Source organism: Zeus faber, assembly GCF_960531495.2.
Source record: "Zeus faber genome assembly, chromosome: 6".
In the NCBI taxonomy this organism is placed as follows: Eukaryota; Metazoa; Chordata; class Actinopteri; order Zeiformes; family Zeidae; genus Zeus; species Zeus faber.
The window spans coordinates 32,976,873-32,991,330 of record NC_137201.1 but is presented as its reverse complement, the minus strand read 5'-3'; the positions used below and the strand labels follow the sequence as shown (position 1 = coordinate 32,991,330).

The following is a 14,458-nucleotide window of genomic DNA, read 5'->3' as shown; positions in this document are numbered from 1 at the left end:
CTGGCTCAAATTGGCCCATTCAGCGCCGTCCGACTTGAGAGGGAGTTTTTGTAATGTCTGTCTGTCTTACAGAGAGGATTGGCGCACGGGCTCGTGAGCAGCCCACCAGCGGAACCCCATTCCTCCTGCTCCGGAGAGGATCATTATTATCCGGATTTTTATAATCCTAATCCTCAGTTGTGACATGTTTGTGGACAGTGTTGTGAATCGGACAATAAAACTCTAGCCATGTTGGCGCACCATGGCTAGAAAGACTCCGCCTCCCTCCCTAAACCCTTACTTGTGGGGGTCTCTGCCCATAGGTAAGGGCCTGCCTCTGTAAGACAGACAAACATTAAGAAAACTCCCTGCCTCGAGTCAGACCAATCAGCGCCGCGTGGGTGCTGATTGGGCCGATTCGAGGCAGCTTGGTGGCCGCGGGAAAAGGAACTGTGCTGTCGTCCACAGCTGTAGCTTATTAATATTCAATAACCACCTCTCAGCTAGGTCATTTAAGGACTTCAAAAGCTTTAAAGACACCAAAGAGATCCACAACTTCAAAGAGATCAAAGAGATCAATGTTCTCAATTATCATAAAAGGACAACAAAGACACCCTCTGTTCACTTCAAAGGACAGCTGCACAGGAAGTCCCGCCCCCTGACCCATAGGGCCAAAGGTCAAAGTTGTAAAACTGTCACTTTGTTTGACAAGAGCCGGTACAATAATCTCTCTCACAACCTCATAAAAAAAGAGACAAACACAGACTTTCAATTTTATTCAAGTTGTTTTTCTGCTCAAAAGCTGAATTTATATGATAAAAACATTGACGCAACTTGACAATTTACTGCAAAAAAGATCAACAATGTTATCAATCAAAAAGACTTTTGTCTGAATGAATACTTTATTTAAAAACAATCATACACCATAACCAGAGCAAGGAAAAAGATAATCCAGATCACATGTTCAGTAGCAGTAGATATTCACATCTGATGAGGTTCAGGTTTCTGGAGATACTGTTTCACAACATCAACAATGGTTGAAACTTCTGCCATTGCTCCTTTACCTGCAACAGAAGGGAAATAGAAGGACAATTATAGGCCAGTGAGATATTTATTTGGCACAGGTGATCTCAGATGGGAGAACACACCTCGTGGTTTTCGAGCTGGGACTCTTAGTGACGGAGACCAGTTTGGCATTGTTTTTAAATGGTGAGTGTAGCAAACGCATTCGATGAAAACACCAGAGCTGGTCCCATCCAGTCTGATCGCCGACGTTATTATTTACACACACACTTTTGAGCCAGTTTGTAGGGATCCGTGCGGGACAGGGCAGCTTCCCGCACTCACAGTGACTGTCATGTGAGCCACATATCATAATAAGTCGAAATTGTTCCCACACAGCCATGAATCATACACTCTTCACTGTGGTACAGATGAAAAAATAACCAGTCCACATTCAGCGTGACACACTGGTCCAGCGTCTGACGGGTGTAAGTTAACTTTGGAGAAGTTCCAACACAAAGAGTCCCTTTACAGCCAAAAAAAAACTCGGATCAATAGCAGCTCGTATGTTGAAGTAAGGGCAGCGTTATCTCAGCGAGCTCTGCTGGGATCCCCGCTAAACTCCAGATGAAATCAAAACTCTGGCATTTTTTTAAATGAAGCTTAATTTTTCCGATCATTGGGAGACAACCCGGGGGATGGGCATCAGAATCTTTTAAATGCATCAGGTTGATGGCCGACCGCATCTCCGAAGAACGCGGCCGGGATCGCCCCGTGGCCCCTTAACATGTTTCTGTGGAGTCGGGAAATTCATCAGCTTCTGTACAGTCCGTGTGGAAACCAGCCAGACCCAGAAGAAATAGAACCTCTACTCACTGTGTCGTCTCTGTCAAAGTACAGTTCCCAATTCAACAAATTCACAATAATTAATTGTATATTCTCCATCCTGGCGTCAGAAGAGGCTCAGGGCTGATCAACACAACCATTTACCCTCTAAAATCTAAAATTCTGTGGCCTCAAAATCTGGATCAGACTCATCACTACTATGGCAATTAAGGTAATTAGGCTTAATATCAAATTGAGGGCACTTTTGGTTTCTAAGTTTTTCAGCTGTGTGGCCTGTTCAGAAGAAACATCCATGCTGCTACTTCTAGTGGTGTAGATGCAGAGCTACAGCCTTCGACGACCACAACATAGCGTACGATGACCGCCCCGCCCCCTTGCTCTGTTGAACTGCTCTTCATGATTAATTGTTAGGCCTTCACTTGTAATTCAAATTCAAAAGTATGGGTTTGGTCACTTATTTCACTGTATTCATTGCCAGTGAGGATGTGTAGTTTGAGCTTGTAGCGGCTGCATTTAGACCAGTCGATGTGACGGCCTGCGTGCATCTGTAGGAATACGACCACATGCTCTGACACAACCTGGATTTCCTGTCCTCACAGTCGTTCAGCGGCTGCATCAACGCGTACTTTTACAACCACAGTACTGCGACCAAATAAATTGATGTTCTGTCTGTGGTCTGCAAAGGACTTGCTCTCCCACTTGGACACGTTGAGTAGTGTTACACACTCCCTCCCCCTGTCTTCTGTGCTGTCTTCCTCTCTTCCTGCTCCTTTATGAGGAAACAAAAATAACACCTTTCGAAATACAACGTGTGCTCGCGCTTCAAAACGATATTTAAGCGCGATCGCAGAGCTCATGGCAGCGTTACGCACAGAGGAGATGCCGACCTCTGCTGTCGGCATGGCAACAGCATCGGATGACATTCTTGTGCTCAGCGAGGACAAATAAGTGTCAGGAGAGTTGATGATCTACTTCCAAACATGTTCCTAAGTGCCTCCTTATCCAAACAAGCGTAAATCAGGAATGCAGCGTATGAGATCGACACGTTCATCCTTGAGAAAGTGGAGGTGGAATCCTGCGTTATCCCGAGGTTCTCCAGGTGCACGCTCCCAGACTCCACTCCCGAAAGTGTGAAAAAGGTACTCAAAGAAAATGTGCATAAACAACGATGCACGTCATCTTGCAAACCTTGATGCTTTCAGATCATCTCGTGTATAATGTGATTGGGGTGAAATTCCTATGAAGCGTAATGATCCGGTCCTCGTGAATCTTAGTTTGAGTTCTGCAGAATAAATTAAAGTAAGAGATGCAGACTTCTGATTCCTGAGAAATACAGCTGTGAATCTCTCTCTCTTAGAGAAGACATTTTCACCTTTTAATGGTGAAATATTATTTTGCTCGGCCGATTTTGCTGAGCCGAGCAAAATAATATTTCACCATTAAAGTTATTGAGTTTTAGACATACACAAATGCTAGATTGCGGAGGGTAAACGTTACCACATTTTGGTAAATGATGCGCACCTTCATCGCCGCACACAAGCTTCTTGGCGATGCAGGGGATCTCCACGTACCCAAAGCGTTTGAGGGTGTCGATCTGCTGGGCGGTGATGGGATGCTGCCACATGGCGGTGTTCATGGCGGGACAGAAGAGCAGAGGCCGGCTGGCGTCCCACGCTCGCACCACGCACGTCTGGTCAAACCAGCGCACACACACCGGTGTTGATTCTTTGACTTATTTTCATTTAGTGGAAAATGAGGCTCCTCACATACAGGCTCTTACCAGAAGATTGTCGCAGATGCCACTGGAAACCTTCCCCAGCGAGTTGGCGTCCAGAGGAGCGATGACCAGCAGGTCCGCCCAGCGCCTCAGCTCGATGTGCAGCACTGGGTCTGAGCGCCGTGCCCACAGCTGCAAGGGACCAAAGTGTTTGGAAACGTCTTTAAACAAAGGTCTGTTTAGGCCTTTGATTAAAGCGGTGTTTAGATCTTTAGGAGAAGTGTCCTAATGTACCACAACACGCTTCGAAATGTATATTATTGTACCCAGGGGGTGAGAGAAATCAAATAAAAAGGATGTTACATACAAGGGTCATGACAGTGATGAATTACAACCTTCTTGTTGCGGTTGACTTGACAAGAAAAAAAGGTTTACCTGTTCCTGACAACCGAGTGAAAGGTGTGAATCCCCACAGCATGTCTCGCTTTGAGCCAGTTTAGTTCATCACATACACAGCACTTGGTTTCAACATTGTTCAGACTTGCACCTAGTCCAGGCCATTCCAAGGCGATATGAAAAGAATTGCTTTCACACCTCCCACTCGTCCCTGTCGCTGTAGACTTTCACGGCGATCTCCGCAGGATCATAGAAGTGTTTGCCATGTTCTGTCGTCACCACTCTGACATCCACCTAGAACACAGGTCAAGACAAGCAAACTGGTTTTAAACAGCACATTTTTACAAGATTACACAACTTAGAAATAGTTGTATCCACTGCATATGAACTAATCTATAGGCCGATAATTTATTGTTTTTACCAAAATATGTTTTAGAGCCCTCAGATCCAGAAACTCTCCTCTACCAATCAACCAGAAAACAGAGCAGCAGTGGTGAAGCTGCATGTTGTTCTTATGGAACTCTGGAATATTCTCTCTGTGGATCTGAGGAACTACATCAAAGAAAGCTTTAAAGAACCTTCCAAAAACCCTCTTACATTGGTTTTTAGCTACTGTATGATCAATTATGACACTATTATATTGTTTATTTTGTATTTTTTTCCATTATTCTTTCTTTCATTTCTCACTTTCACTTAATCTAAAGCACATTACATAGCACTTTAATGCACAAAATGTGCTATACTAGTATAGTTTGGCTGATTGATTGATTGATTGATTGGTGAAAGCTAAAGTTCATTAAATGCTATATTATGTGGCAAATTGCTTACTTTACTAACAGCTTTATTGTCACTCAGAGCGGAATGCCCCAAGTTCCGCCTCATTCATTCTGACCCTTTCAATATGATCGGGGTCATTAACTTTCCTCCATAGTTCACTAAACGTCTTAGCAGTCACAGCGGTGCAACAACATCGCCACCCAGCGGTCAGGTGAGGACCTACATGTTCGCTTCCAGACCGAACTGGGGCTGAAAACATTAAATAAACAATGTACAGGACACGAACGTGTACAACACACACTGTGACGGAGTACAACACACACTGTGACAGAGTACAACACACACTGTGACGGAGTACAACACACACTGTGACAGAGTACAACACACACTGTGACGGAGTACAACACACACTGTGACGGAGTACAACACACACTGTGACAGAGTACAACACACACTGTGACGGAGTACAACACACTGTGACGGAGTACAACACACTGTGACGGAGTACAACACACACTGTGACAGAGTACAACACACACTGTGACGGAGTACAACACACACTGTGACGGAGTACAACACACACTGTGACGGAGTACAACACACACTGTGACGGAGTACAACACACACTGTGAAGGAGTACAACACACACTGTGACAGAGTACAACACACACTGTGAAGGAGTACAACACACACTGTGACAGAGTACAACACACACTGTGACGGAGTACAACACACACTGTGACAGAGTACAACACACACTGTGACGGAGTACAACACACACTGTGACGGAGTACAACACACACTGTGACAGAGTACAACACACACTGTGACGGAGTACAACACACACTGTGACGGAGTACAACACACACTGTGACGGAGTACAACACACACTGTGACAGAGTACAACACACACTGTGACGGAGTACAACACACACTGTGACAGAGTACAACACACACTGTGACGGAGTACAACACACACTGTGACGGAGTACAACACACACTGTGACGGAGTACAACACACACTGTGACGGAGTACAACACACACTGTGACGGAGTACAGCACACACTGTGACGGAGGACACGGGCGAGGTTTCGTGGACACGTCACAACGAATAGCATGACGCAGATCTCACCCCGGGAAGCTCCAGAAGCTGAGACACGAGCAGCGGAACCTTCAGCGCTGCGACGCTGCCCGTGACGCCGACGATGACGCGGAACTTTCCGACAGAATCCCGCAAATCCAAGCTCGACCTCGCGGCGTTTAGCTCCGTCTGCATGTTGGCGGCACAGCGGCGTCCTGCCCCGACCACCACCACCCGACCACCACCCAACCACCACCCAACCACCACCCGACCACCACCTAACCACCACCTAACCACCACCTAACCACCGGACCGGACCGGACGCCGCGCAGCCCCGTGCACTTCCGTAAACACAGACCGCCGCCAGCCAATCAGCAGAGCAGACACTGGCACGAGCACGTCGTCATGCTGCGTTCAAGACCCATGGGAGAGATGGGAACCACCACTGCCAGAGGCGTCCGAAGGCCCAATTCCCTACGCGACTTGAATGCATCACCGCTCAACGCTCGTCGGGCACGCGCGCCTGGCGGAAGGAGCTCGTGGCTGCAGGTCAGCGGCAGGTGACGTCGGCAGCTCCCGCAGGAACCCGCAGAACCCGCAGGGAACCCGCAGGAACTCCAGGAACTCCAGTCAAAACAGAAAACACATCAGAAGTGAAACTAGAGCAGAATGTCTCTCACACCGCGTGTGTTTTGGGCCCAGCGCCACGAGGAGGTTTACCTGCGCGTGGAGCTGATCGACGCACAGGTGAGCGCAGGTGGGACGTTCGGTCGGATTTAGTCATTTATCAACAAACCCATAAACACTTGAAGTGTAGTTATTAACAGTAAAATATAATTGATATCATATAGATTCATGTTTTAAATCAATCTGTATATTATATACACGCCTTTCTCATTTAATGACAGTCCATCTTATCATGTTGTGTTTCTGGTTGCGTCGTATGGTCCGTTTTTCAAGAAGAAAGGGATGAATTCCATTGTAAGAAGCGTCCTTCACAGCTATTGTTTGTTTTATTTCCCTGAGTACACAGTATTCAGAAGAGATTAGTTATTTTTGAAACATCCGCACACAAACAGCACAGGACACAGAGTAGTCACTGAGTAGAGCCACCTACCTGTTAAATAACGGTGTTGCGGCTATTTAAGGTGGACTGAATAATTCGAATAAGGAGCCAACTTCAGCCTCGTACATGTATCTGCATCATTGCTCACTTTATTATTAATATTATTTTTATGATTGTCTCTTGGAGAACACTGTGCTTACTCTGTTGCATTCTGTACATACTTATTGTGGCGAGCTTGCGCCGTGAAACGAATTCATTCGGTCAAGACAGAGCGTTCTCTTATAAGTCCCGTACACCAGGGACTTATAAGGGGACAGCTTCCATCCATTTTCACATAGAACTCTGAGGCCATCACCGGCTACGACAGTCAACGCCCCGGTCCTGTCCTAGTCAACAACAACATTCAACGCAGTCCGGGTCACCCCCAAACACAAACAACACAGCCCAACCCCAACAGAATATCCCGAACAATTGAAAATATACAAAATAAAACAAAATGGAGACACATCACATCTCTGGACCCATAATCCTTTGCACCAACATAACCAAAAGGCCTGGGCCCAACCCCTTGGGTTGCTACAGCCCCCACCTGTAGCCCCCACCTGAGGGGTCATCACCCCCGACGACCATCACCCAATACAAAGTCTGCAAAATGTCCCGGTTGGCGACGCCAACAGACTGGCCGTCAGCGTTCTATAGAGGATGTCTCTGTTGGCACGGTGCGCTGGTCAGAGCGTGGGGTGCTGTGCTCGCCCTCATCCCCAGCAAAAGTAGGGACAAGGGGCCGATAGGGAGCGACGTGCCCCCGACCCGGCATGCGCACCCTGTACACCACCTCAGTGATCTGTCCCAGTATTTCCCCACGTCCTTGCTAGTGACTGCACAGCTTGGTGGACATCCCTCCCACCCGCACCCGCACCCATACCCACACCCTGTCCCCAGGCACGAAGGCGTGCCCCCCACAGCGGGGGACTGAGCCTGGCGGGTATACTCATGGACTACCCGCAGGTGGTCTGTCAGCTTTCGATAGTAGTCCAGTTCTGTGCCCTTGGAAATCTTGGCCTTGGGCGGGGCCCCAAACACCAGGTCTACAGGGGTCCAAAGTTCCCACCCGAACATGAGTACCACAGGCGTACACCGGCATGACTTCTGCACAGCAGTTTGGTAGGACCACAAGACAAGGGGCAGGTGGCGGTCCCAGTCCCGCTGGTGTCGGTTGGTGAGGATGGCCAGCTGAGTTGCCAGGGTTCGGTTGAAGCGCTCAACCAGACCATCACTCTGGGGGTGCAGTGGTGTCGTCCTCGTCTTGCTCACCCCTAGCCGCCTGCACACCTCACCAAACACCTGGGACTCGAAGTTCCACCCTTGGTCACTGTGGGGTTCAGCAGGAATCCCAAATCAGGCGAACGCCTCGGGCCACTTAGTGAAATAATCCATGATGACGAGGACGTAGTGGTTGCCCAAGTCAGTGACGGGGAAGGGGCCAAGGATGGAGCGCATTGGGGTGGACCCCCAACGCGCTCCATCGGGGCCTCCACCAAGTACTGCTACAAGGGGGCATGGGAAGGCTGGAAGGGTCCCTTCTGAGCTGTACAGAGGTCACAGCAGTGCACGTGTAGCTCGACAACCTGTTGGCACCCCGGCCAGTAGAACCCCAGCGGAGACGGTGAAGAGTCTTAGAGTTTCCGTAGTGCCCCGTCCCTAATGCACCGTGGACCGGCTGAAGGACCTGGGGATGGAGCACACGAGACACCAGCAGTTGGAGCAGGTTGTTTCCCCGTTCAGGTGCGTGCCATTGATGATACACCGCCCGGTTGCGGAACTCAAGGTTACCCCACCGGGAATGGTAGCCCTTCACTTCAGGGCCAAATGCAGACACCTCCGCCCACACTAGTCGCCGTCCTTCCTCCAGCCAGCCCCGCACTTGCACCAACACAGTGTACGCTCCCCGATGTTGACGCAGCTCCTGGTTTGACTACGGCCGCCACCCCTCGTCACCGCTGGTCTGGATGGCTGCCACCATCGGCATAACACATTCCCACTCCTCCTGAGGCCGACAGTAACGGCACTCCATCGCTTTACAGGGGCACCGGGAGAGGGCGTCAGTGTTACCATGCTGATGGTCCCGGCTGGTGCTGCACCTCAAGATCATATACCTGTAGGACCTCCAACCACTGGGCTACCCGGCCCTCAGGGTATGAAAGTTTCGGAGCCAGGTGAGAGAGGAGTGGCCAGTGCATAGGAGGAACCGATTACGTGCAGATAAGGTCGGAAGTGCCGCGTTAGCCAGTTGCTCCTTGCTTTGGTCTGCAAACAGGCGCTGTCAGAAACGTCTTTCCAGCGCTGTGACAAGGGCTTGAAAGTTGCACTGCTCTGTTGTTGCAAGGTCAAGCAGAACCTGCAGAACCTGGTGGATGGCTGCCTCTTTATCTCCCGTCAGCTGTACCGTTCTGCAAGCTGTACCTGGGCGAGATCCCACACTGTACCTTGGCAGCTTAGCAGGGGTTCGAGGCGCAGCCAACGGTTGACAGAACCCCAGGCGTAGGTGTCGCTGGTGGATTTTCATAGGCAGCCGACAACGTTGCCCCCTGGCCGCCGGGTGGCGACCGATCTTGGTTGGCTTCCATCTTGCGCCAGAAACTCCCTCTTTCTCACTGGGTGATGCACATCAGGTTGGGCGGGGCGACCTGTCAGTTGGTCCCATATAGCCTCTGGTATTTCAGGGAGCTTTCGATGAATTTGTTCCACATCCCACTTCTGACACCAATGAGGTGAGCTTGTGCCGTCAAACTAATTCATTTGGTTAAGACCGAGCGTTCTTTTATAAGCCAGCCAAGGGGCAACTTCCATTTATTTTCACAGACAACAATAACACATAGAACCCTGAGGCCATAACCGGCTACGTCAGTCAACGCCTCGGTCCTGCTTAGTCAACAACAGTCAACGCAGTCTGGGTCACCCCCCAACACAAGCAACACAGCCCAACACCAACAGAATATCCAGAACAACTGAAAACACATAATAAAACACAATGGAGACATATAACATCTCCAGACCCATAATCCTTTGCACCAACATAACCAAAAGGCCTGGGCCCAGCCTCTTGGGTCACTACAACATATTTTTATTATGACTTGATTATACCTACTACACTAAAATGATTTGCTCCTTGGTATCATACAAAATATGTTCTTAGATGGAGAGAGGTTATAATTTAAGAGGAACGTTTAAAATACACGGTTTGTGCCACTATGAAGAGTTTATCAAGTTGTGGAATGGTTTGGATCTAGTACTCAAGCAAAGTTCATAGGTGAATCAAATCTAGAAGATTTACAATAAAATACATTTTAAGAGGTATAGGTACTGTATGTGGAAGGGTTGATGTAATTGTTTAAATTATATCTGGTTGACACTGGGTTGATATTTGGGTCGTGTGTGTGTGTGTGTGTGTGTGTGTGTATAAGTATACTGTTTATATGAATATGTATATAACAGCATTGGGGTTGTTGTTTCTGAATTATATATCTGATAAGTATTTAGTTATTTGTTTGAGTTATGGAGGGGTAGGACCATAGTATATACTTCTTCGTACTCCATTTTGGAAACATTTTATTTATTTGTTGTTTCTAATTTGTCTATTGAGAGTTTGCTGGTTATGTTTATTGATTATTTTAATTGTTATTGTTGTTTCTTTTGTTCCTTATTGTTATAAATAAAAATCAATCAATCAATTTTTTTTGCCTATATTTGTGCCTATACATGTTTTTGCTCATATATTCTTTTAGGTTTTCTTGTGTTTGTATTTTTTTTCTGACAGATTTATTTCTTCTTCCCACTTTGTTTTGCACGTTCTTCTGAGTTTGCTCCTGATCTTTCCACTGCAGCGCTCTTAAAACCTTGGCTCTTTGAGTTTTTTCATGCAACCTGGCGCTTTGTTTGCCTTCACTGTTTAAATACTTGGAGCAGAGGTGACCGTGTTCTACCCCAAGCGCCTGCGCAGCAAGAAATAAGAGGACGCTTTATGTGTCGTTTTTGTTTTTGTTGGTTAGCTGCCGTTAGGGGCGTCCCCTAACGGCAGCTGCCGCACAACCAACAGCCCTTGCGTTGTGTGCTTTGCCCCGCACACGGAACGAAACTGACCCTAACGAGAAACAAAGATGATGAGGCAGGTATTTACTGACTCACATGCACTTTGGTTTTAATCTTCCGGTACAAGATGAAGTCTGACGAAGATCCCGTTTGTCTCTCCTCTCTCTCATTTTCCCCCAGAATATAAGTGTCCGTGTACATGAAAACGCCCTCAAGTTTAGCGGTGAGTTGTCGGGTGGACTTTGCGTCCTGGCTTTCCGCTCAGACGCGGTTCTAAACAAAGCTGTCGCAGGATAAGTCTGAAAACCTCTTTTGTCTTTGTTTTGTGTTCAGCACAGGGACACGGCGCTAAAGGACTAAATCATTATGAGTTCACTCTGCCCTTCCTTCTACCAGTGAAACCGGAGGTACTGTATGTGCACAAGCTGAAGTCGGTTTCACATTGAAAACACGGCCCTGACCCAGGGCGGCGGCGGCGGCGTCCTGGGTCAGGGCCGTGCTTCCACGCCGCGCGGACGCGTCGCTCGGCGGTGCATTCAAATCCCTTGAATGCGAGCGAGACGCCGATGTTTTCCAGGTGAGCGCCAAGTCCACCCAGCGGCAGGTGAACCTGACGGTGCGGAAGGAGCGGCGTGGCTGGTGGGAGCGGCTGAGCGGCCAGGAGCGGCGCCCCGCCTTCCTGGTGCCCGACTTCGACCGCTGGCTGGAGGAGTCCGACGCCGAGCTGGAGATCCGTGAGGAGGTGCCTGGAAAGCCACACTTTGCCGCGGTGGCGGGAGGCAAACTTTCATTTTGTACGAGTTCATGACGTTAGTCACTGGTAGTGAGTTTCTATCGCATCGCTTAGTTTTTAAGGAGTCACCCTGCTTGTTTGTAATGATTGCTCCAGGTTTTCACTTTTGGGCCCAGGTCACACTGGGCCCGTTGCAAAATGTGGCATCGCTTTAGATGCGGAAGGAAGGGATGGAACACAAAGATGAGTTTGTTGTTGTGGGGGCCCTGGTGCGGCCCAGCTCTCCTTGCGGCTGCAGCTTATTCATTCGTTCATATTCAGCCGCGCATGTGTTCAAGGGCAGCTGTCGCACAAAGGAAGCAGAAGACGCTGCTGTGTGGATACTTTCAAAGTTAAAACAAAGTATTTTTTCTTTTTTAAAGGAGGAGAAAAAGAAGAGATTAAAGCGTTTAAGGAACCAGGACAATGGTGAGTGAGAGGGATTGAGAATATAAAAATGACTAGTTGTAATAACTAGTGTCATTATACCAGGATGACAGTGTTTGTTTTGTATAAGATCAATGATATAAGATAATGATGATGCCGCAGAGAGAGTGGTTTTCTGAACTTCCAAGGAGGAGAACGTCCAGCTGGTTTGAATGTGTTTCATTTAAATAACAGGATTTAATGTTTGTTTGTTTGTTTGTTTTTACTCTAAACTGAAAGATGAAGAGAAACCAGACAAATTTGAGCCGAACTGTGAATTACAAACATCTACCACTGGTTTTATTTTCAGGGTTTGATTCTGTCTTGTCAGAAAATGCTGAAATAAGAGAAAATATAAAAGGATCAGGGTACTGTTATGAACTTTAAATGTTTATGTTTACGTTTAATGTTTACATTTAATCTTTACGTTTATTGTTCATGTTTAATGTTTATTTTTAATGTTAATGTTTATTTTTAATGTTTATTTTTAATGTTTTATGTTTAATGTTTGTTTGATTTAATGTTTAATGTTTTACGTTTAATGTTTATTTTTAATGTTTATTGTTAATGTTTATGTTTAATGTTTGTTTAATTCAATGTTTAATATTTTACGTTTAGTGTTTATGTTTAATGTGGTTGAAATGTTTCCTTTCAGGTTTCAGTGTCAGGACAGGATTCCTGTTCCTCTACAACTTGCTCCAGTTCCTCTGCTTCTCCTGGATCTTCATCAACATGAACGTACGTCTGGTTGTCCATGGTCCAGGTGAGGTCCAGGTCCTCTTTCTCCTCCTCCTCCTCCTTCACTGGTTGTAGTTTAAATCCGTCTCCTCCACCCGTCTCATTTCAGATTCTCTCTACGACACCTTTCGCTCCGTATCAGACGTCATGTTCTTCTGTCAGATCTTTGCGGTTGTGGAGGTTCTCAACGCGGCGTTCGGGGTGGTCAGGACGGGCGTGGTTCCCACTCTCATTCAGGTTCCAGGAGCTTCTTCCAGGAAACGTCCTTGAGCCTCCGCCTGGTTTATCATCATGTATATAAATCAAACACGTCCTGAGTTTTACATGTGACGTAGGTGGTCGGAAGGAATTTCGTCCTCTTCATCCTCTTGGGCGTCCTGGAGGAGATGCAGAACAGGCGGGTGGTGTTCTTTGTGTTCTACCTGTGGAGCGCAGCCGAGATATTTAGGTGAGAGAGGAACACGGTGTGAGCAGCCACAGACTGTCCTCAAATGAAACATCGTTCACCTTCGCTGCAGCGCAGGCGGGCGGGGCCCCAGGCCCTAGAGTGAGGGGCAGGGGAAATGCTCCTGCTCCTCCACCTGACACAGTTGCATTCAGATCCTGCTTCAGGTTTAGTTTTTGGACCTCAGTGACGTTGGTTTCACGTTCTCTCATTTTGTTTAAATAAGTAGATGTAGTCGTTAAAATCACTGACCGGTCTCAAACAACAGGCCCGGGGACCAAATGTGGCTCGCGAGCCGACTCCACGCGGCCGCTGCACGTTGATGACACGTGCTTCACTCTGGATCGCAAATCACTTTTCTTAATGAATCTAAACAAGTTTACGTCACGTTTTCAAAATAAAAAACAGGATGAAGTAGAATATAAACCAACTATGTTCTTTCTGATTATATGTCTATTTTTGACAGATGTATTTATTAGGCAATTCACTGTGTTTGAAAAAAAAAAGTTGTTTGAGCGTCAGAGGTCTGCTTTAAACAGTTCGATTCCAACGCTTTATGACGGAAGAGCAGAGATCCCATTTTGACCTGATCTTCCAGGTATCCGTTCGACATGCTTGGCTGTTTGGGCGTGGAGTGGAAGGTGCTGACATGGCTGCGCTACAGCGCGTGGATCCCGCTGTTCCCGCTGGGGGCGTTGGCCGAGGGTGGGTGTCGTATTCAGACTCTTCACTTCAGCGTCGTACTTTTTATTTTTTTATTTTTTTCCGCCGCGTAACGCTCTCTCCGCCCCTCGGTGCTCACCCCGCCCAGCCGTGGCCGTGGTCCAGTCCGCCCCCGTCTTGGATGAGTACCACCCGCCCGGCGTGCCGCTCCCCGCGGGGATGGGCGGCTCGCTGCGTCTCTCCCGCCTCCTCTACGTCTACCTGCTCCTCATGCTTTTGGGTGAGTCGACGAACCACCCGAGCAGATCGCCTCCTCCCCCGCTGACCTCAGCCCTCCCCCCGCTGACCTCCGCCCTCTAACAGAGTGTCTCTGCAGGACTGATCGTCAACTTGCGCCATCTCTACAAGCAGAGGAGGAGACGCTTCCGCTCCAAGAGGAGGAAAGCAAACTGACGGAGGC

At 48.0% G+C, this 14,458-nt stretch overlaps 2 protein-coding genes across 2 annotated transcripts; one reads left to right on the top strand and one right to left on the bottom strand.

The window, feature by feature from the left end:
- Positions 1-740: 740 nt before the first annotated feature.
- Positions 741-6,043, bottom strand: ppcdc (phosphopantothenoylcysteine decarboxylase). Its single transcript, XM_080001813.1, has 5 exons — positions 5,851-6,043; positions 4,139-4,234; positions 3,608-3,736; positions 3,349-3,517; positions 741-1,043 (listed from the first exon to the last, which is right to left on the bottom strand). The coding sequence occupies exons 1-5, from the start codon at positions 5,992-5,994 to the stop codon at positions 961-963; spliced, it is 621 nt and encodes a 206-aa protein (XP_079857939.1). The 5' UTR covers positions 5,995-6,043; the 3' UTR covers positions 741-960.
- A 425-nt stretch (positions 6,044-6,468) lies between these two features.
- hacd3 (3-hydroxyacyl-CoA dehydratase 3) lies at positions 6,469-14,451 on the top strand (the record flags this gene model as incomplete). The annotated part of the gene is made up of 11 exons (XM_080002955.1): positions 6,469-6,546; positions 11,135-11,177; positions 11,288-11,361; positions 11,532-11,723; positions 12,110-12,155; positions 12,808-12,915; positions 13,000-13,127; positions 13,226-13,338; positions 13,934-14,040; positions 14,147-14,278; positions 14,375-14,451. The coding sequence occupies 11 exons, from the start codon at positions 6,469-6,471 to the stop codon at positions 14,449-14,451; spliced, it is 1,098 nt and encodes a 365-aa protein (XP_079859081.1).
- Positions 14,452-14,458: the final 7 nt, after the last annotated feature.

Coding starts and splice junctions, on each gene's coding strand:
- ppcdc (XM_080001813.1), bottom strand. CDS start 5,994: ATGCAGACGGAGCTAAACGCCGCGAGGTCGAGCTTGGATTTGCGGGAT. Junction 3,737..4,138: donor GCGACAGGGACGAGTGGGAG/GTGTGAAAGCAA, acceptor GGTCCCTTGCAG/CTGTGGGCACGGCGCTCAGA. Junction 3,518..3,607: donor GCATCTGCGACAATCTTCTG/GTAAGAGCCTGT, acceptor TGGTTTGACCAG/ACGTGCGTGGTGCGAGCGTG.